At 45.6% G+C, this 21,976-nt stretch overlaps 1 protein-coding gene across 2 annotated transcripts in view; it reads left to right on the forward strand.

Annotated features, from left to right (window-relative positions):
• Window positions 1-21,976, forward strand: part of UGGT1 (UDP-glucose glycoprotein glucosyltransferase 1) — a 95,019-nt gene that overhangs the window by 67,673 nt on the left and 5,370 nt on the right. For both annotated transcript variants that reach the window (XM_024216825.2, XM_029911087.1), the window contains exons 31-38: window positions 3,917-4,002; window positions 4,387-4,471; window positions 6,526-6,614; window positions 7,175-7,279; window positions 8,984-9,068; window positions 11,140-11,322; window positions 12,491-12,651; window positions 13,157-13,271. In XM_024216825.2, the coding sequence (XP_024072593.1) occupies window positions 3,917-4,002; window positions 4,387-4,471; window positions 6,526-6,614; window positions 7,175-7,279; window positions 8,984-9,068; window positions 11,140-11,322; window positions 12,491-12,651; window positions 13,157-13,271 (909 nt within the window). The remainder of the gene's footprint in view (window positions 1-3,916; window positions 4,003-4,386; window positions 4,472-6,525; window positions 6,615-7,174; window positions 7,280-8,983; window positions 9,069-11,139; window positions 11,323-12,490; window positions 12,652-13,156; window positions 13,272-21,976) is intronic.

Raw genomic sequence — 21,976 nt, forward strand, 5'->3', positions numbered from 1 at the left:
GGGTAGGGATAGGATACGGAGGGACCTAGACAAATTAGAGGATTGGGCCAAAAGAAATCTGATGAGGTTCAACAAGGACAAGTGCAGAGTCCTGCACTTAGGACGGAAGAATCCCATGCACTGCTACAGACTAGGGACCGAGTGGCTAGGCAGCAGTTCTGCAGAAAAGGACCTAAGGGTTACAGTGGACGAGAAGCTGGATATGAGTCAACAGTGTGCCCTTGTTGCCAAGAAGGCTAATAGCATTTTGAGCTATATAAGTAGGAGCATTGCCAGCAGATCGTGGTACGTGATCATTCCCCTCTATTCGGCATTGGTGAGGCCTCATCTGGAGTACTGTGTCCAGTTTTGAGCCCCACACTACAAGGAGGATGTGGAAAATTGGAGAGTCCAGCGGAGGGCAACAAAAATGATTAGGGGGCTGGAGCACATGACTTATGAGGAGAGGCTGAAGGACCTGGGATTATTTAGTCTGCAAAAGAGAAGAATGAGGGGGGATTTGATAGCTGCTTTCAACTACCTGAAAGGGGGTTCCAAAGAGGATGGATCTAGACTGTTCTCAGTGGTAGCAGATGGCAGAACAAGGAGTAATGGTCTCAAGTTGACTGGGGGAGGTTTAGGTTGGATATTAGGAAAAACTTTTTCACTAGGAGGGTGGTGAAGCACTGGAATGGGTTACCTAGGGAGGTGGTGGAATCTCCTTCCTTAGAGGTTTTTAAGGTCAGGCTTGACAAAGCCCTGGCTGGGATGATTTAGTTGGGGATTGGTCCTGCTTTGAGCAGGGTGTTGGACTAGATGACCTCCTGAGGTCCCTTCCAACCCTGATATTCTATGATTCTAAGGAGAGTGGTCTTCAGAGACTAAATCCAATGCCTTCCAGAAAGACAATTTGGTCTTTCCAGCCAATCTTCCAGTAGTGTCAGACCCTGAGAGGGCGTAGAAACCTGGAAGTGTGGTGGCTTTTAATGATCCTAGTGGTAAGAACACATTTTTGAGGGATATACAGTGATTCTGTTCCCCAGCAGCAGGCACAAAAACAGAATCTTGCAAAAAAGTCTGGAATAGCATCTCAGAGGAGCACTAGAACGTTAGTGTCCTGTATAAAAACTCAGACTTTACTAGCACCTCTCTCTGGGGTAGATAGTATGCAAGATAATTTTAGTGTTAGCCTCCTCTTGGGAACTACAAAGAAATTCCATTGAACACTGCAAGGCAGTAGCTTCATTATGACATCTCACATGTTGAAACTGCTTGATGGATGCCTTCGGGCTTACTGCAGAAAGAGCAGGTGTTCTTCTTGAAATGCACGCCATGGGATCTAGTGTAAGGTGAGCCTTGCCCACAACTGTCACTTGTTCCAGTTTCTTCAACTTTTTCCTGATGCTTGAAGTACTTCCTTTCCAACCTTGCCAAATACAGTTTATGGGTGCACTCCCTATAGTATGTAAGGTGCCACCAAGCATTGTGTTTAACTGGGTCTTCCATGGTCTCTTTGTCTCCCCACAGATGCCTAAAAATGATCAAGACAAAAGTAAACACAAGGATTTTGTAATAAATTACTGCGGGATTGTACTTAATTATGTTATGTAGCTATATACACCTCTACCCCGATATAACGCGACCCGATATAACACGAATTCTGATATAACGCGGTAAAGCAGTGCTCCGGGGGGGCGGGGCTGCGCACTCCTGCTGATCAAAGCAAGTTCGATATAACGCGGTTTCACCTATAACGCGGTAAGATTTTTTGGCTCCCGAGGACAGCGCTATATCAAGGTAGAGGTGTACATCCCGTTTGGACATGGATTCCAGTACCTTCTGGCTGGACGCTGACATCCTAATAGTGCCTCATCACAGTTCTTTTGGCATAATAAACAAAGCCGATACTCAATACCATTGAATTGTTTTTTTGCCACACTCCTTCCATTTATAGTAAACTGTAACATTAAAAAAAGGAATCGGGTAACATGTTCTGAGCATTAAGTGACAAAACAGTACTGTCAGTTGAGGGCCACAATTTAAATTTGTGAGGGCTGAATGTTTGACATTGCTATGTTAAAATATTATTTTAAAAAATTGATTTAAAAAAAAAAACATTTTCTCAAATATATATCTACATAATTGTTTTAGGTTTGTCATGTTTGGTACCATGTGTCTGTGGGAGAAACAAACCCAACTGGATATGATACCCAAATGATACCCAACTTGACCCATTTCCGATGACATTGTATTACCAAAATTTTTATCAACTGGAGGACCTGAAGCTGGGACTGAGGGGCAGCGAGTTCCCCCGCTACCACACCATAGAGGGTGACACATTGAAATTAGGATTCTTTTTTTTAAACAAATCAGCTGACATTCCCTTTGCTTCCCATCATTAACTTGCCCAAGGCATTATACATGCTCCCAGACTGTAAGTCTTTTCTGTAATTACCTGAGGCTATGGCTACACTAGAGAGCTCACAGTGGTGCAGCTGCAAGCTCTCTAGTGTAGCCGCTCTAAAGGGATGGGGGATAGCTCTCCTGTTGGCTTAATTAATCCATCCCCAACGAGTGGCAGTTGTTGTGTTGTCAGGAGAAGCTCTCCCACTGACAGTGCTGTCCACACCGGCACTTAGGTTGGTGTAACTTATGTCGCTCACAGGGGTGGCTTATTCACACCCCTGAGCGACATAAGTTATATCGACATATGTGGTAGTGTAGAAATAGCCTCAGTGTCTACTAAGGTGAATATAGGCCTGATGGAAGAACTAATAAGGAGCGAGATTTTCACAGTTGATTTTTCTGTATTGCACAATTCCCACCTCTTTAGCTGACAACTTCCATAATTTTGCTGTAAGATGAGCAGTGGGTATTGGACTGTGCATGCCCATAGGTGGGGAGTGGCTCAGATTTTTGTAAAACAGTTGTTAATTAGCCACATTGTGGGGAAAACTACATGCTGCATTTGTTTGTTTTTTAATGGGTATAGACTTATTCACTTTACTGTCTTTTCCTTCTTATAAGTTTGGTCTCTGAACAACTGAATCTGAAGAGATTTGGAAATAGCCTACTAAGCTTGCACACCGCATCATTTTCCTTAACTTCAGAAACTTGGACTGTTGTGCTTTTTCTCCAAATACTTGTACGTGCATCTCTTTGACTGTGCAATCATAATTACACATTTGGTGGCAGAATGAAAGAACTTGAGCCTATATGATGCATCAGCACAAATATTTAGACCCTCATCAGATTTTGTCACCTTAACAATGAATTTTCTGATTCTTCTGCAATTAAAATCTAAAACTTGATGTTGCAATAATATACTTTTGTGTATGTGTTCTGCATAGTAATTTTTTAAAAGTTGTACCAGAGTGGTGTGTTGCACCAAGTGTAGGATGTTAAATCTTCCTGCTTTAGCAGTGACTCTGCTCCAAAGAACATTAGTTGAAGTCCCAATCAGTGTAGCATCAGAATGAATCAAACGTGTACTGAAGCTGGATCTTTTATGGATCATTACAGTGGTTAGCTGGTGGTGGCTTGAAAGATTTTTTTTTTTTTTTTCTCCCATTGAGGGAAGCCTGCAAGTTAGACATTCTGGGTCATCTTTTCAGAAAAACAGGCTGAAAGTCTGTGTTTGATTTCTGCTCTGACAGCAACTACTTGAAAAAACTCCATCTGTTTGAAAGATTCTACCTGTTCCATGGGTATTCCTTACTTTGAAATGGGAAATTTCATTGGAAGTGGTAGAACCTTTCCTGTTCGTATCTGGGTTTTGAAGATTAAAGACGTTTTAATCAGCTGATTTATGAGCAAATATATACAAATCTAAAATGGCTGATGAGGAAAAATGGTCAGACTGTATACTGCTAGGAAACAATAGCAAAAGAAATTTCTGTTTTCAGCTAAAACAGCGTGTCACTTTTTTCCTTTACAGGGCTACTTCCAATTAAAAGCCAATCCTGGGGCTTGGGTTTTGAGACTTAGAAAGGGGAGGTCTGAGGACATCTATAGAATCTACAGGTGAGGCTATATGATATCTTTTTGTTTTTGTTCTTGTGAACATTTTGAACTGGACACACATAATATTGGTATCTATGGATCTAACAGTTCCTTTACAAATAGCAACTAATTGTTAAATGAAAATTGAATGCCCTGCCAGACACACTATTTGTTCCATGAAATTAAATCAAATAAATCCCCTTTGTGATCTTGTATGAGTATGTTCACTTTTGTATTTATTGGATAGGTTTGTATGTTTTATGGTGTTAAGGTTTAGTCAGGGAGGGAACAAGGCTGTTATGAAGAAGATCTTTAAGAAAAGTGCTCATGAAGAAGAAATAGGAAAGAAAATGGCCCCTGTTCTGTGATGATGGTTACAAAACTAAATTTTTTTTAAATTTTTAGCCATGATGGTACAGATTCTCCACCTGACGCCAGTGAAGTTACTGTTGTTCTCAACAACTTCAAGAGCAAAATTATTAAAGTGAAGGTGAGTTTGAAAACTGTACTGCAAGAGCTCCTCTTGAAGTAGGGTGGTTGGTTTGAGGGCTTGGACAATGGCAGTGAACAAGGTTGTTGTTTTTTTTAAGAACTAATCATCCCTCCTATAAACTTACACCAGAGGCAGTGTGTGCAAAATAAAGTAGAAGCCTCAAGATACTTAGATTATGCATGCCCTTTTTGGGGAAAGGGATGGCACTGTACTGTTACTAAGCTGTTTATAACAATACGTAGGCCTTATACAGCCTGATCCAAAGCCTATTGAAATCAATGGGAGAAACTCACTGAAGTAAATAGGACTCCCCCCATTGATTTCAATGGGCTGTGGATCAGGTCCCTAACAATGCATTTCATCTGTAGACCTTAAAGCACTTTACAAAGAAGTATAAGTATCATTATCCCAGTTTTACAGAGGGGAAACAGAGGCACAAACAGGGAGGTGAAGTGATTGTGTAAATTGAGGGGCAGGTCAATGGCAGAGTTTAGATTAAAATCCAGGTCTCCAGACAGCCAGTCTATAGCCTCTCTCTTGGAACATATTACCTATTTGATGTTTGTATTGTTGGCATGAAGGTCCCTCTCAAGTCTTATGCCAACAGTACATTGGGGAGGGGTGCGCAATCTCATTCATGGGGTCCATTTATCCTATCTCCTGGGTTATAAATAGTAATAATAAATGGTTTAATTATTTATAAAACACTGTTCACTTCCAGCACACAGTAGAATAATATTAATATACAAGAGCACAATATCAATTATATAAGAAAAGTGAGTTGAATTATAAAATTGAAAAGGAAGCAATCATGTGAATGTAAATTGGAAGAGAATTTTATCAATGAGGTGCTAAGTTTGGAAGAGTATCTGTGTGGTGCTAGCAGTATTATAGTAGCACTTAATAAAAAAGGGTTTAAATATATTTAGTGTGTCGTGCATGTAATTAGTGATTGTATGTGCAGAATGAGGGATTTGACATATGGTTGCTCTGATTTGCATGCAAATTAGCAACACAATTGTGCTCACTTTTTACAGGCTCAACTGAGTGCAAAATCTTAAAAATATATCCCTTAATCATGTTTAATATGCTTCCTCCTCCACTCCTAGTAATGATTATATTACAAATAAATAGCCAGCCAGCCAGTAGTGTAACTACCATTATGGATATGTTTTTGCCCACTGGCTATCCTATACATTATTAAAGACCTGTGCTTACCTACCTTCTATCATCAGCTCTGTGGTTATCTGATACTGTCTCTACCTCAGAGGGCACACAATAGATGGAAGTGTAGCTACAAAATGAAACCGGATTAATCCATTGGTGGTGATGGTTGCAGCACAACCTTCTCCTCTCTTCCTCTCAGAATTTCTATTTTGCGTTTCTATTTGGCTCTGATTTTTGGATGTGGCCTTCCTGCCTATTAAATCTACTGTGATTAAGTTGCTTAGCTCTGGTGCTGCACTCCTAATGTCTTAGCTGACTCCTTTTGGCCAATATAGAGAGTAGTGTTAATTTTTTCCTCCAGTTTCCATCATCGAAGATGACGACAAAAATGCATTTTGATAAGTTTTAGCCTTCTAAAGTCAAAGGTCTTTAGGCCTCTGGAACTGGTTTGGATTTTGTGTTAAAATTCACTAGTGATAACTGAGTTATTGTCCCTTCTGATAAGTATCTTAATGTGGCCTAAGTTGTGTGTAGATGGACATTACAGGTCTGTTGCATCTTACGCTGGGGTTATGTTCCGTAGTCAGCGCGTAAAGCGAAAATCGCGTATAGTCAAAAATACATTGAGTGTAATGGCGGGCGGAATCGCCCACACTACAGATATAGTATTAAAATTGTTATTTTTCTCTTTTTTGTTTTGTTTTTTGTTTTTGCCAACCGCGTAAAGCTGAAATTGCGCATGTTAAATGCGCGTAAGATGCGACAGACCTGTATTCAAACTGATAAACAAAAACATGGAGTGGTGATGACTGCTCAGTATCATGTAGCTATTTTCTCAGCTATTAATAAAATTTGTTGGCTAATGCAGTGTTATACATTTGCAGGTCCAGAAGAAACTAGACATGATGAATGAAGATTTACTAAGTGATGGAACCAGTGAGAATGAGTCTGGATTTTGGGAGTCTCTTAAGTGGTAAAAACAGTTCTCTCTGTTCACTAAAATCATGCAAGTGTCTAGAAACTGAAATATTGTCTGGTATTTTAATGATGGACCTAAAGTACCAATAATCTATAGCCATCCTGTTATAAATGGTACTGGGTTTGAGGGTTTAATTTTTAAAACTACGCTATCAGTAATTCCTTAGAGTCCACTTTATTCAGCTGTGCAGAACAAGATGGGCATTGCTTGTAACTATGTTCTCCTTCTCCCTTCTATGAAAGGTTAGAGTGTGCCTTTCTTGGTGCCCTGGATCATTGTACATTTTGTAAAGGCCCCACATCACAGGCAGCCCTTAGGGCTGAAGAGGTTTCATTAACAGGACTCTTTTCAGAGCTCATCAATAATATAAATCAGCTGGCAACACCAAGCACTCCTTCCCTCCCAGGTCTGAGCACATTGTGTCTGCAGCACACTCGACCCCTGCCAGACTGGGAAGTGAGAGATTTGGCCTGGGAGAAAAGCCCAGTTTTCTACATGACATTGTAAACCAGGTATAAGTATTCTAATGAGGACTATATTTTTCCTGATTTTAGGGGATTTACAGGTGGGCAGAAGAATGACGAAGTGAAACAGGATAAAGATGACGTGATTAATATATTCTCTGTGGCTTCAGGACACCTGTATGAAAGATTCCTCCGGTTAGTATAGAGTCTGTAAGTTTTGTTTCTCAGTTGGCAGATGTACTGCTATTGCTGTCTACTTAAAAAAGTAGTTGGAAGCTACAAATCTCCTTTTAAATAATAATCTGACAATTTATGTTACATAAATTACCTTGCGTCTGACGAAGTGGGTATTCACCCACGAAAGCTTATGCTCCATACATCTGTTAGTCTATAAGGTGCCACAGGACTCTTTGTCGCTTTTTACAGATCCAGGCTACCCCTCTGATATGTTACATATGAATAGTTTGGTGTAGAGTTGTTAAACACTGGCTATTTCACTTGGCATAGGTCTTACTTAATGTTAAGGGTAATACTTGAAAAATGAAATCCAGTGGTAAAACTCCCATTAGATTCAAAGCAATTGGAAACTTTAGTGTATTTTATAAACGTTTCTGTTTATGAAGTTTACAGGAAGTGAACTGTTAAGGCAAGCTTTGTTTAGTAGTTGTCACTGAGATGCAATATCATTGTAGGTTTCCCACTGCTACAAACCTATATTCATAGAACAAACCTTAAGGCAAAGATAAAAAGTTGATTTTAAAAGCACAAGATATTTATTCTATGACTTTTATTTGTATTCTTACTGTAGTAGATCTGCCGACTCACCGGCACGGCACCTCCTGCTGATCATCCGGGAATTAGCTCTCTCAGCCCGGGAGTGCCCTCTATGGGCTGGTGTCTTGCTCTCTGTTACCTACCCCTCTGCAGTCCCTTTATCTCCCCCACATGTAGGCCCCACATCCCTCCCGGACGACAGTGCTCCTTATCTTGTGGTGTTGCCCCTTACCCAGGGAACTCCACTCCCCTGAGCCCACCTCGCCTCAGTGACCCACTGCCAGTCCTCCTCTAGCCCCTTTACTCAGGGGCAAACTGCAGTCTGCAATGGCCACTCATCATTGGTTAGGGGGTTGGACCTGCTGCCTTTCCCTGCAGCCCCAGTACCTCCTTAGGCCTTCCTGTCAGGCCTCGCCCTGGGAGGTCGCCAGGCCTGGGCTCCCCAGCTTAGCCTGCCCCTTCCCCAGCATTGCTCTGTTGAAGGTACCCTTTGCTCCCAAGCAGCCCGGTCCTTCCCCCTCCAAGGCTGGAGTGAGACTGCCTGCCTCCTAGCTCACAGTCCTCTTTATACCGGGCCTGGATTGGCTGCTACCTGCCTGCCCCTGATTGGCTCCTTGGGGCAGCCCTTCCCCAGAGCTGGTTTTAACCCCTTTTTCTCAGAGAGGGGTGCTTGCCCCGCTACACTTACGCTATTTTGCTCTTTACAAATAGCTAAAATAGATTTAAGCCGTTTATCTAATAGATAATAGGGCAATTGATCACTGTCCTAATATTTGATTTACTGTATATTGGATTAAAGAACGACCTACTTTGTATATTCATGCATAAATTATTCAGTATTTTAAAAAAATTATTTTGTACTTAGGTGTTTAAGCTGATTTTAATAGGCTGCAGCTGTATATTTTCTTTTTGGTGCATAAAGGTCAGTAATCTGGCACAAACTACATTCACTAGAATAATGTAGGAAAATAGCCATCTGTAATCTAACCGTTACACTGAGAGCTTTCTGTAGAGCTGGGCTGTATGAACTTTGGCTTAGCGATAACGCTAGTGGCCTTTACAATTGGGGGAGTTTTTCCTGTTGATTAAATGTACAAAAACGTTGTTATTTTTTGCTTTTAACAGTATAATGATGTTATCTGTGCTGAAACACACTAAGACTCCAGTGAAATTCTGGTTCTTGAAGAACTATTTGTCACCTACGTTCAAGGTTTGTTACTAAATCTTTTACTCGGGGCACAGATAAAAGTGAAAATCTTTTCTAAGGGTTATTACATTTGTCATCTTCTTACCTCATTTTTTTACATATCTGTTCTTTGAACAGGTAGATGAGTCTCATACTAATCAACATGAAAAGCTATGTATAATCTATTGATATCTCTTTATTTTGACACACAAGAAGTATAGTTGCAGTCTTATTCTTCTGATTAAGAAGGTTTTGTAAGTGAAGATCAGTTTGACAGTGGGTTAACTTTGTAAGGGGGTATATAAGGAGGGAGTTGCACACAGTAGCAAATTGGAGTAAGAGACTTCTTCATATCTTTGTTTAGATTCCTTTGCTTTTATTAAGTTTGAACTGCTTTTCCCTGTGGTTTGCATGGCAATGTTCATGATAAATAAAGGTGTGGCTGTTAAATAGAGGCTTCTTTTTAAATTGCATGAGGAAGCTGTGCGTGACCTGTGGGCGGGGGGGGGAGACAACAACAGAGCAGAAAGAGACACAGCCCAGAGATAGGCAATGCCAATGATAGGAGGCATGGAAAAAGTTCCATATGAAGAAACACTAAAAATATTAGGACCTTTAATTTTTGAGCGGAGAATAGGTGGTATGAAAGATGTATATAAAATCAACAGGGCTATAGAGGAGGCCAGTTGTGCACACATACTAAACCAAGAACAAGGGGAATCAGAAGGCAGCAAATAAAAAACTAATGTATGGAAATACTTTTTTACATAACACAATTAACCTGTGGCAACGATTTATAGAGGCAGAGTGCTTAGTAGGATTCAAAAAAGGATTACACATGTATATGAATAAGATGGGGTATATACGTATATGACCCATCAACCCTGATACTTCAGGAGATGAGACAACCTTAAATGCCTAGGAAAAAACATCCTCCATGGGCATGTTAATGCATGACTGTCTACTAAAGCGGTTTTATGCTTTCTTCTGATTTATCTGACATTGGCTACTGTCAGAGACATTCTAAATGAAGAGTGTTTATACAAAGAGAAATCAACTAAGGGCTAGATTCTGTGACTTTACAGTCTGTGCTGCCTCTTGTCCCTCCTTGTTCCAGTGGGGAAGTAATGCGCTACCTTTGGCTAGCAGTAGATTATTTCCCACTTAGTGCAGACTCCACATCATGGATTTGTTGGACAAGTAACAAGTTTGGTTTAACCAGCATCTTTTCCCTAAATTAGGATTATTTTAGTATCATTAAGACTTCTGGTTACCTTTTCTTTTCTAATACACATTTTCAGGGGGAGCATTGTGACATCTTGGGAGCAATACAAAGCCACAGTCAGTCAGCGAAATCATTTATTGGACTTTAATGGTATTAAAAACTAGGCATGAATTTGTGCCATTATATTGTTTGAGTATTGGATTTATGTTAAAATACGACAGTCCCTGAAGTACTTTATTGCAATTATCAAATGAGTTAGAGGGGGATAGCAGGGGGAAATTTCTTAGGTTCTCTAGTCCCAGTTCTCTGCTGATACAGGATTATTCTCTAATGTACACTTATTAGAATTTTTTCAGGGCTTATATTAATTGTTCAAGAGTTGGGGCTTCTCCCACTTCATTTGGGGAAACTTGCACAGCCAAGTGGATCTTGTTGTTGGGAATCTTTTCCTGATGTTTATCTTACCTTTTTCCCTTTTAGGTTTATTCCGTATTTCATATTAAACTCAAGTAATCTCTTCCTGTAAATCAAACCCTTCACTCCTGGATCAGTGTCATAACTGTGGGGATTGAAGGGATCCCAAGATGTTTAGATGGATTTCAAAGACTACATTCTGACAGTTACATTTCTGATGTGTGACTGTCACACAAAGTTGGGACCACTTTATGCAGTCAGTTTGGTTGCAGTTACATTTACATTTGCTTAGAACAAAAAACCTATTTAGAAAAAAAAAATTGTGCTTTACCCAAAAGCTGCAAAGTCTCTTGGGCCTTTTCTTCTTTTTTAAAATTGTCTTTGCTTCTACCTGGTTTTGCTATGATAGGACAAACCCAGAAATGCCGTAGAGACAAATGATTTTTCCCTCCCCAGGAGTTCATTCCATACATGGCAGAGAAATACAATTTCCAGTATGAGCTTGTCCAATACAAATGGCCCCGATGGCTTCACCAGCAAACAGAGAAACAGCGCATTATCTGGGGTTACAAGATCCTTTTTCTGGATGTTCTGTTCCCACTGGTGGTTGATAAATTCCTGTTTGTGGATGCTGATCAGGTAAGCTACCTGATGGCTTTGGGGTCATTGGCAGGAATTACTAGGTCAGCGTACATGTAGTAAATGGAGTTAAATACAAAAACACCTATGTTAAAAGAACATTATGAAGGTTGCAAAGTAAAGCACTCAAAAGTTAGAAAATGTGGATATAACAAATAGGATTTGTGCTGTCCTCTTCTATCAGCAAGATAAGCAGCCATCACAGCACCCCAGGGGCCTGCCTTTGTCAAGAGACAAGGTGGGCGAAGTAATATCTTTTATTGGACCAACTTCTGTTGGTGGAAGGGACAAGCTTTCTCATGTCTGGAGAAGGTAACCAGAGTGGCCAAACTAGATACAAGGTGGAACAGATTAAGCATAAGAAGTTTGCATCACTTAAAACGAAGTGGGCAATTAATGCCTCTGCAGTTGTAGGAAAATGGAGGGTTAATAGGCTGCAGGGTGTGGTACAAATTGTTGTAATAAGCCACAAAACCAGTGTCTTTTTTACGTCAATATGTTTTAGCAAACGTATGATTTTAAATTCCCAGACTCATCTGTTGAAAATGTTGTACGGGTTTCCTTTGAGGATGAGGACTGAGAGGTCAGATATAGAGTGATGGCTCTGGGTATGTGTACACTGCAATTAGACACCTGCAGCTGGCCTGTGCCAGCTGACTCGGGCTTGTGCTTAAGGGGCTGTTTAATTGCGGTGTAGATGTTTGGGCTTATGCTGGAGCCCGCGTACTAGATCCATCCCATCTCTCTGGGTCTGACAGCCCAGGCTCCAGCCTGCGCCGGAGTCAGCTGGCATGGGCCAGACACAGGTTTTTAATTGCAGTGTAGACATATCCTAAGTTAAGCTATTTGTAGGTACCATGACCTAGATACCAGATTCTCCTTTAATAGCTTTAACTCTAATAACAGTCTATTTTGGATTCTTTATATCTCTGTTACTTGAAGAATGATAATGAGCATTATCCTATTCTGATTTGCTTGGGGCAGGGACTTTATCTTGATCCACTAGTACAATGTAGAATGCACCAATAATAAGTAACCTTTCTCTAAATGCTTATTCAACTTCAGCTGTGGAGTCCTAACCCACACCTCAAAAATAACCCCCTATGCTAGCTTTCCGAAGTGGCTGTGTCCATGCTAAATAAAATACATTTCCATTTCTCTTTGCTAGATTGTGCGCACAGACCTCAAAGAGTTAAGAGACTTCAATTTGGAAGGTGCACCATATGGTTATACTCCATTCTGTGAAAGCCGTAGAGAGATGGATGGCTACAGGTTCTGGAAGTCAGGATACTGGGCAAGTCACTTGGCTGGAAGAAAATATCACATCAGGTACTGAAGAATTCAGTTTTACCAGATAGATTGTAGGGCTATTGTTTGGATTAAAAAAAAACCAACTTGTGGAAAACGTGAAACAACACTTGCCATGGTTGCTGGCAAACTTTGGTTGAAGTGCATATGTATGCAATGAAATCTGTGTCTGCTATGTGTTTGGAGGGTTTGCTCAATGCTTTCTTTTTCTGGGCTCCATCATGTAAACTTGGGCAGCCTCTGAATTTCCACTTGACATATTAAGCTAGAGCATTTGCTGTAGCTTTTACAGATTAACTGAACTGATGTTAGTTGCCAGTAGATATATCTGGGTTAAATTTTGAAGGTAATGAAAAAATGGATAATGAGACAGCAATACTAAGATATTGTTTCTGAAGAATCTTTGAATTTATCCATCACAACCTATTTTGTCTGGGAGGGTCCAAGATTATATTGTTTTTGAATTTTGTAAATTGATACATCAGTCAGGCTTCATGTTATTAACAACTGTGTTATTTGTGTTTAGTGCTCTATATGTTGTGGATCTGAAAAAGTTTAGGAAGATAGCTGCTGGAGACCGGCTAAGAGGACAATATCAAGGTCTGAGTCAAGATCCTAACAGTCTTTCCAACCTTGATCAGGTATGTGTACTTTGATTTTTAATTTTTGCAGTTAGATGGTAGCTTTCAGATACTTAAGACTCTCTTGTCTTTAATTCCTATCAAGGTCATATACCTTTTCTTCTTAAGGCAGCTCTGTTTAAAGTTTGCACTGTAATCGGATGCTTAATTCAGAGTTGACATTTGCTTGCTTTATTTCTTCATTGCCTATCACATGGTAGTTTTAAGCCAATGTTGTTCTGAAGCCTTGAACCAATCCCACGCCTTTACTTGGCTTCATCAGACAGTGACAACTTTCAGCAGCAGCAATGAGTGTTACTATTAGGCTGCAGCATATACAGTACATTGGATTCTGAGTTCTATAGAAGTTAGACGTGAGGTGATTTCAAGGCAGAATACTATTTTAGCTTTACATGCGTTTTTTTTCTGGTCAGTTGTGTTTAATCGTTAACATTATTTTCATTGACTATTAGCTTTCAATATTTGGTAGAGATTTTACTAAGGTTTCAAAAAAATGATACCACGCCTCATGAAATGGCATTATGGAAGAGTCCCCAAGAGGAACACTGTAGTCATTCTGTACTGAGTGCTTTACTTCTTCAGAGACTCTGTTGATTCTTAAAACTTTGGTTTCCCACTGAAGTCCTCCATTATAAAAAAACCAAACAAACAATCACGCAATTCAAGTTTCCTCACTGCCTTGCAGGTGGCTCTCAGTACAAGTTTAAGACATCTCTGGGGCTGACAATTAAATCTCAGTGTCTGTTCGCTCCTTAGCCTCTCAGTTGATACAGTCAACAAGACAATACCAAGTGTTATGGAGGCTTCTTTGGTATGGACATCTTTCTCTTAGGAAGTGTCCTAAGACCACCAATTCAGTTAATATTTTATAAGACAATGAAAAGTTTTTAGATCATAATGTGTGTACTACTAGCATTCACCAGCTTGGAATTAGGGTTGTGGAGGTGAAAGTCTCTCTAACCCATTTACCAATTTCTTGAGCAGTCCAGTCTGCCCTTGGTTTTCCTAGTTATAGGCCAAAGAAAGCTTTATGTATCTTCAAATACTCATCTTTATTTATAATGTGCGATGTACTAAACTATATGTATGTTAGTGCATTGACTTTATGCATCTGAACTTTATACAATACAGTAACTCCTCACTTAAAGTCGTCCCTGTTAACAGTGTTACGTTGCTGATCAATTAGAGAACATGCTCGTTCAAAGTTGTGCAATGATCCCTTATAACGTTGTTTGGCAGCTGCCTGCTTTGTCCACTGCTTGCAGAAAGAGCAGCCCATTGGCGCTAGCTGGCAGGGGATTGGGACCAGGGTTGACTGGCAGCCCCCCCATCAGCTCCCCGCTCCCCTAAGTTCCCTGTGCGGCAGCTGCCCAGCAGGCTATCAATTGCCAGCAGTTCAGCTGTCCCTCCCCCCATTGCCGTGTGCTGTTCCTGCCCTCTGCCTTGGAGCTGCTCCGGAGAGGCTCCTGCTTCGGGAGGGGGAGGGGGGGAGAAGAGGGGTGCTAATGTCAGGGTGTCCCCTTGCCCCCCACTCCTGTCCCCCGCTACTTTACCCCATTTCCACAGAGCAGGGGGTGCAGGGCCGGATTAAGTTGTTGTGGGCCCGCCGCCAAACATATTTGTGGGCCCCCCGGGGAATGATTGTAAAAGGGGCCGGGGGTAAAAGCACAGTGGGGCAGGAGCTAGGGCTGGTCTCTGGAGCAAGGAAGGGGTCAGGGGTAAACTGCAAGAGCAGCAGGGCTGGGGAGGGGGTAAACAGGATCCCCCCCCGCCCCTGCCCACATAGAGCGGGTACCTACCTGGTTCTAGCCCATTCTGTTTGTCTCTCTCTGCGCTGAGCTGCCCCTCTTCCCACAGCAGCAGGACAGGTTCTCTTCCAGCCCTCTGGGGTGGGTGTTGGGAGTGGGAGGAGTGGAGACTAATGTGGTTACTCCTATAACAGGACATTTAGTTTCCAGTCAGCACTGCTAACCGGACACTCAGGTCCTGTTTTCTACTGGAGTTTCCAGTCTAAAACTGGATACCTGGCAACAGGGCTGCCAGAAAAGCCTGACGGGGGGAGAGGGGCAAGCAATCATTTTTAAAAGTAAGAGGGCTAAGCCTCAAGCGGGGGGGCAAGTGGTGGGTGGGCTAGGGAGTGGAGAGGAGCTAGTGGGCAGGGCCATGTCTGCTGTACTGCCCAGATAGGTGGGAGACTGTGGGAATCAGCTGACACAGTATCCAGGGCCGGTGCAAGGATATTTTGCACCCTAGCCGAAACTTCCACCTTGCACCCCACCCCGCCCGGAGCATCACATATTATAAATTTTCAAAAATGAATACAGTGGAGTCACATCTTACGCAGGGGTTAGGTTCTAAGGTCAGCGCGTAAGAGGAAAATCGCGTATAGTGAAAATTACCATAAAGTACAGTATACACTAGAACAGGGGTCCTCAACCTATGGCACGCATGCCAAAGGTGGCACGCAAGCTTTTTTTTTTTTTTTATGGCAGGCTGTGGGTCCTGGCCACCGCTGAGCCTGCTGCCGGCCTGGGGTTCCGTTCACTCAGCTGCCAGCCGGGGTCCCAGCCGGCGACTCTGCTCAGCCTCCTGCCATTCACCCAGGCCGGTGGCCAAGACCCTGGCTGGCAAGGGGCCAGCAGCCGGAACCCTAGATCATCAGCGGGCTGAGCAGGGCCGGCTGCTCAGTCCGCTGCCAGTCTGGGGTTCCATCCACTGGCTCCTGCCAACCGGGGTCCCAGCCGCCGGCCCTGCTCAGCCTGCTGCCAGCTAGGGTCCTGGCCGCTGGATCCGATCAGCCTCCTGGTGGCCTGGGTGGATGGAACCCCAGGCCAGCAGGAGGCTGAGCGGGGCCGGTGGCCGGGACCCTGACTGGCAAGGAGCCGGCAGCCGGAACCCCAGATCGGCAGCGGGCTAAGCGGGGTCGGCGGCTGGGACCTCAGCCCGCTTTGGTCCCAGCCGCCGGCTCCGCTCAGCCTCCTGCCAGCCTGGGTGAACGGAACCCCAGGCTGGCGGACAGAACCCCAGACCGTTCACCCAGGCCGGCAGGAGGCTGAGCGGAGCTGGTTGGGACCCCAGCGGGCTGAGCGGGGCTGGCCGCTGAGATCCCAGCTGGCAGGAGCCAGCCCGGCTCAGCAGCGGCCAGGACCCGCAGCCTGCCATTAAAAAAAAAAAAATCTGCTTGCATGCCACCTTTGGCATGCGTACCATAGGTTGAGGACCCCTGTTCTAGTGTATACTGTACTTTGTGGTAATTTTCACTAGACACAACTTTCCTCTTACGCGGTGACTTTAGAACCTAACCCCCATGTAAGATGGGACTCCACTGTAGTGTAAAAAAAAAAAAATTGGAGCACCGCTTTTTGGCACCCCCAAATCTTGGCGCCCTAGGCGGTCGCCTAGTTCACCTAGTGGTTACAGCAGCCCTGACAGTATCCCCAGCCCAGGTGACGTGACAGCCAGTGGTGGATTTAGAGTTAGTGGGGGCCCCCCAGCCCTGTGCTCAGCTTCATTTTTGGGGCTCCTTCTTGGGACCCAGCCAAGAAAAAGAACATTCTTCTTTGAGTGCTTGCTTATATCAATTCCAATTAGGTGTGCGCGCGCCGCGTGTACAATCGTCGGAGAATTTTCTACCCTAGCAACACCCGGTGGGTCGGCTGTGGAGCCCCCTGGAGTGGCGCCTTCATGGTGCTGGATATATACCCCAGCCAACCCAGCGCCCCCTCAGTTCCTTCTTACCGCCCATGACGGTCATTGGAACTGTGGAGCGCAGCATAGCTGTTCTCCACTCTCCCTAGCTTTACTCATTAGTTCTTGTAAAAGAGTAGTTGGTTATATTCTTTAGATTAGTAGTTTGTTGTTAATAGTTTGTAGAGTAGTTGGACCCCATGGGCGTATCACCAAGCTCAAGGGGCTCCACCAGCGGCCTCTCGCTCGGCACACTGAGCCCACCATCTCCAGTCCTCCCCCAGGGGGCATGGAGGCTCCAGTGCCGACACCCACGCAGGCCCCAGACCCCGGGGTAGGGGATCCTGCATATCAGGGACCCTCATATGGATCCTTTACCCCCTGAGGCGTCCTCCTCATCCTCCCCAGATGAGGCGGTGGCGGGTACAACAGCCTCAGACCCACCTCCAATAGACCTCCGTGCCCACCAAGACTTGTTGCGTAGGGTGGCACGGAATAGGGACCTACAGGCTGAGGAGACAGTGGAGTGGAGGACCCGGTGGTGAGCATCCTCTCAGCTAATGTCCCATCCTGGGTGGCGTTGCTCATTATTCGTACGATCCAGGCTAATGCCATATGGCAAACCCCGGCCTCCATCCCTCCCACTGCTAGGGGTGTAGAGAGGAAGTACTTTGTCCCATCTAAAGACCATGAGTACCTCTATACACACCCTCCGCCGTGTTCACTGGTAGTCTCCTCAGTGAACGCAAGAGAGCGCCATGGTCAGCAGGCGGCAGCGCCCAAATCGAAGGATGCCAAACGCTTTGATTTGTTTGGGCGCAAGGTTTACTCAGCGGGGGGTCTGCAGCTCAGAGCCGCAAACCAACATGCGCTCCTGAGTCGGTACAGTTACAACTCATGGAATTCCATGGGTAAATTTAAAGAGTTGGTCCCCCAAGACTCGAGGGAAGAGTTCGGAGCCCTAGTGGAGGAAGGTAAAAAGGTGGCTAGGACCTCCTTGCAGGCCTCCCTGGACATAGCGGACTCGGCCGCCAGGACACTAGCGTCGGGGATAGCCATGAGACGCGTCTCCTGACTCCAGGTTTCGGGGTTACCGCCAGAACTGCAGCAGACCCTGCAAGATCTGCTGTTCGAGGGTCAGGGGTTGTTCTCGGACAAGACGGACTCTCAGTTGCAGAGCCTCAAGGACTCCAGAACCATCATGCGCTCCCTGGGGATGCATGTCCCAGGACCCCAGTGCAGGCCCTTTAGGCCCCAGCCACAAAGCCTCCTCCTCGTCCGAGACAGGACTTCCCCAGAAGGCGGGGACGAGGTGGTAGACTGAGGTCGACCGGACCCCAACCTGGTCAGAACCAAGGCCCTCCTTGACCACTTTCAGGGCCTAGGCAAAACTTTTGAAGGTGCGCTCGAGGACGGCATGCCAGCCACTACCCAGGATCCATTTCCTTTCTTTCGGGATCGCCTCTCCCATTTCCACCGTGCTTGGTCCCTTATAACCTCGGACCGTTGGGTCCTTCGCACGGTGGAGAGGGGATACGCTCTCCAGTTTTCTTCGTTCCCCCCTTCTACCCCCCTCCCCATCCCTCTTCAGGGACCCTTCTCACGAGTATCTCCTTACACAGGAGGTTTTTGGGCTCCTCTCTATGGGGGCCATAGAGGAGGTTCCCCCAGAGTTAAGGGACAGGGGGTTTTACTCCCGCTACTTCCTGATCCCCAAAGCAAAAGGGGGTGTGCGACCCATTTTAGACTTACGCGGACTCAACAAATTCATAGTAAAGTTGAAGTTCCGCATGGTCTCCTTGGGGACCGGTACGCCGCCCTCGACATGAAGGACGCATATTTTCATATAGCAATCTACCCCCCACACAGGCGCTTCCTTCGATTTGTAGTAAACAATGTGCACTACCAATTTGCTGTCCTTCCCTTCGGCTTATCCGCGGCTCCGAGAGTGTTCACCAAATGTATGGCTGTCGCGGCAGCATACCTTCGTCGACAAAGGATACAGGTGTTCCCGTATCTAGACGACTGGCTGGTGCGCGGCCGCACCAGGGAGCGAGTTCAGGCCCACATCCAGATAATACTACAAACATTCCACAAGTTAGGCATTCTACTCAACAAGGAAAAGTCCACTCTGGAGCCAACCCAGAGAATAGAGTTTATTGGGGCAGTTTTAGACTCCAGACTCGCCCGAGCTCTTCTGCCAGACACTCGGTTTCACACCATCACAAACATCATCCACGGACTGCAGGTCTTCCCGATCACCACAGTAAGGACGTGCCTCGGCCTGTTGGGACACATGGCCTCTTGCACTTACATAACCAGGCATGCCAGACTTCGGCTTCGCCCACTTCAGGTCTGGATATCGTCGGTGTACCGTCCTTATCGGGACAACCTGAACATGGTGGTCACGGTTCCGAACTCGGTCTTGACCTCTCTCACCTGGTGGCTGGATCACAAGGCGGTTTGCGCAGGAGTGCCATTTCACGCCCCACAACCCTCCCTGCACCTGGTCACGGACGCTTCATCTCAGGTTGGGGCGTTCACCTCGGGGAGCACCATACCCAGGGCCTGTGGACCGCATCCAACTAGCTCTACACATCAATGTGCCTGAGCTGATGGCAGTGCAACTAGCCTGTCAGGCATTTCTCGGTCTTCTACATGGCCGTTGCGTGTCAGTCCTCACAGACAACACCACGGCCATGTTCTACATCAACAAGCAAGGAGGAGCCCGGTCGTCTCTCCTATGCCAAGAGGCCATTCGCCTGTGGGAGTTCTGCATTGCCCACTCGATACATCTCATGGCATCGTTCCTCCCTGGAGTCCAGAACACTCTAGCGGACCGTCTCAGCAGATCCTTCCAGACGCACGGGTGGTCAATTCGCCCGGATATCATCCATTCCATCTTCCAGAGGTGGGGATTTCCCCAGGTCGACCTGTTCGCCTCACTAGCCAACAGGAAGTGCCATGTGTTCTGCTCCCTCCAAGGGCGATCTCCGGGCTCCCTGTCGGACGCTTTCCTCCTATCGTGGAGAGACCAGCTGTTCTACGTTTTCCCTCCATTCCCACTGGTCCACAGGGTGCTGCTCAAGCTACGCAGAGACAAGGCACGTATGATTCTAGTCGCTCCAGCTTGGCCAAGACAGCACTGGTACACCACGCTTCTGGAGCTATCGACACAAACTCCGATCACGCTTCCCTTATGCCCAGACTTGATCTCTCAGGACCACGGCCGACTCCGTCACCCCGACCTGCAATTGCTCCACCTTACAGCGTGGATGCTCCATGGCTGAATCAGACAGAGCTACGATGCTCACATCCCGTGCAACAGATTCTACTGGGAAGTAGAAAGCCCTCTACACGGACCACTTACTTAGCCAAGTGGAAACGGTTCTCCTGTTGGTGCGAGCAGCGGGCCACTCCCCCCTTGCAGGCATCTATTCCTCTTATACTTGAATATCTCCTATCCCTAAAACAGCAGGGCTTGGTGATATCTTCGGCCAGGGTTCACCTGGCCGCTATATCGGCGTTCCACCCAGGAGAACTCACTTCCTCGGTCTTCTCTAACCCGATCGTCGTCAGATTCCTCAAGGGCTTAGACCGGCTATACCCACAGCAACACCAACCCGTTCCGGCGTGGGATCTTAACCTGGTTCTCTCCAAGCTCACAGGGCCCCTGTTCGAGCCATTGGCTACCTGCTCACTCCTTTACCTATCTTGGAAGACAGCCTTCCTTGTAGCCATCACTTCAGCAAGGCGTGTTTCTGAAATCAGGGCGCTCATGTCTGAGCCTCCATACACAGTCTTCCATAAAGACAAGGTGCAGCTTCGCCCCCATCCTGCCTTTCTTCCCAAGGTGGTATCAGCTTTTCATGTGAACCAGGATATATTTCTCCCGGTCTTCCATCCTAAGCCGCACGCCACCCGTCAAGACCAGCGTATGCACTCCTTGGATGTACGCAGGGCCCTTGCTTTCTATATTGAGCGTACGAAACCGTTTAGGAAGACGACGCAACTCTTCGTTGCAGTGGCGACCGGATGAAAGGCTTACCGGTCTCCTCGCAACGTCTCTCCTCTTGGATCACGTCCTGCATTCGTGCTTGCTACGACCTGGCCGGTGTCCCGACGCCACGCCTCACCGCCCACTCCACGAGGACCCAAGCCTCCTCGACTGCCTTCCTGGCTCATGTCCCGATCCAGGACATTTGTAGAGCGGCGGTTTGGTCATCGGTACACACCTTCGCCGCTCACTATGCGCTTGTACAGCAGTCCAGAGACGATGCTGCATTCGGATCAGCGGTTTTGCACACAGCGATGTCTCACTCCAACCCCACCGCCTAGGTAAGGCTTGGTAGTCACCTAATTGGAATCGATATGAGCAAGCACTCGAAGAAGAAAAAACAGTTACTCACTTTTGTAACTGTTGTTCTTCGAGATGTGTTGCTCATATCCATTCCAAACCCGCCCCCCGTCCCCACTGTCAGAGTAGCCGGCAAGAAGGAACTGAGGGGGCGCTGGGTCGGCTGGGGTATATATCCAGCGCCATGAAGGCGCCACTCCAGGGGGCTCCACAGCCGACCCACCAGGTGTTGCTAGGGTAGAAAATTCTCCAACGATCATGCACGCTGCATGCGCACACCTAATTGGAATGGATATGAGCAACACATCTCGAAGAACAACAGTTACAAAGGTGAGTAACCGTTTTTTCTCTCTTATCTCCCTCTGCCCCCGTTTTTCATTCTTTTTTCTTCATCCTCTTCCTATAAGTAATAGCAAGTAAATGAAAATAAAGTGAGGTACCTTGATTGTTCTTGTAATCTAACTTATTTTTCCACAGACCACTTGAAAATCACAGAGGGTCTCGACGGACCACTTAATGATCTTTACAAATATTGTAAAAAAATGTTCGGGTGCGGGGGTCTGGCCAGGAGCTAGGGTGAAGGAGGGGGCTCAGGGTTGGGGCAGGAGGTTGGAGTGTGGAGCACTTACCTGGGGCAGCTCCTGTTTGGTTCTCAGGATGG

Source organism: Terrapene carolina, unplaced genomic scaffold, assembly GCF_002925995.2.
Source record: "Terrapene carolina triunguis isolate 2854851 unplaced genomic scaffold, T_m_triunguis-2.0 Scaffold88, whole genome shotgun sequence".
Taxonomy (NCBI): Eukaryota; Metazoa; Chordata; order Testudines; family Emydidae; genus Terrapene; species Terrapene triunguis.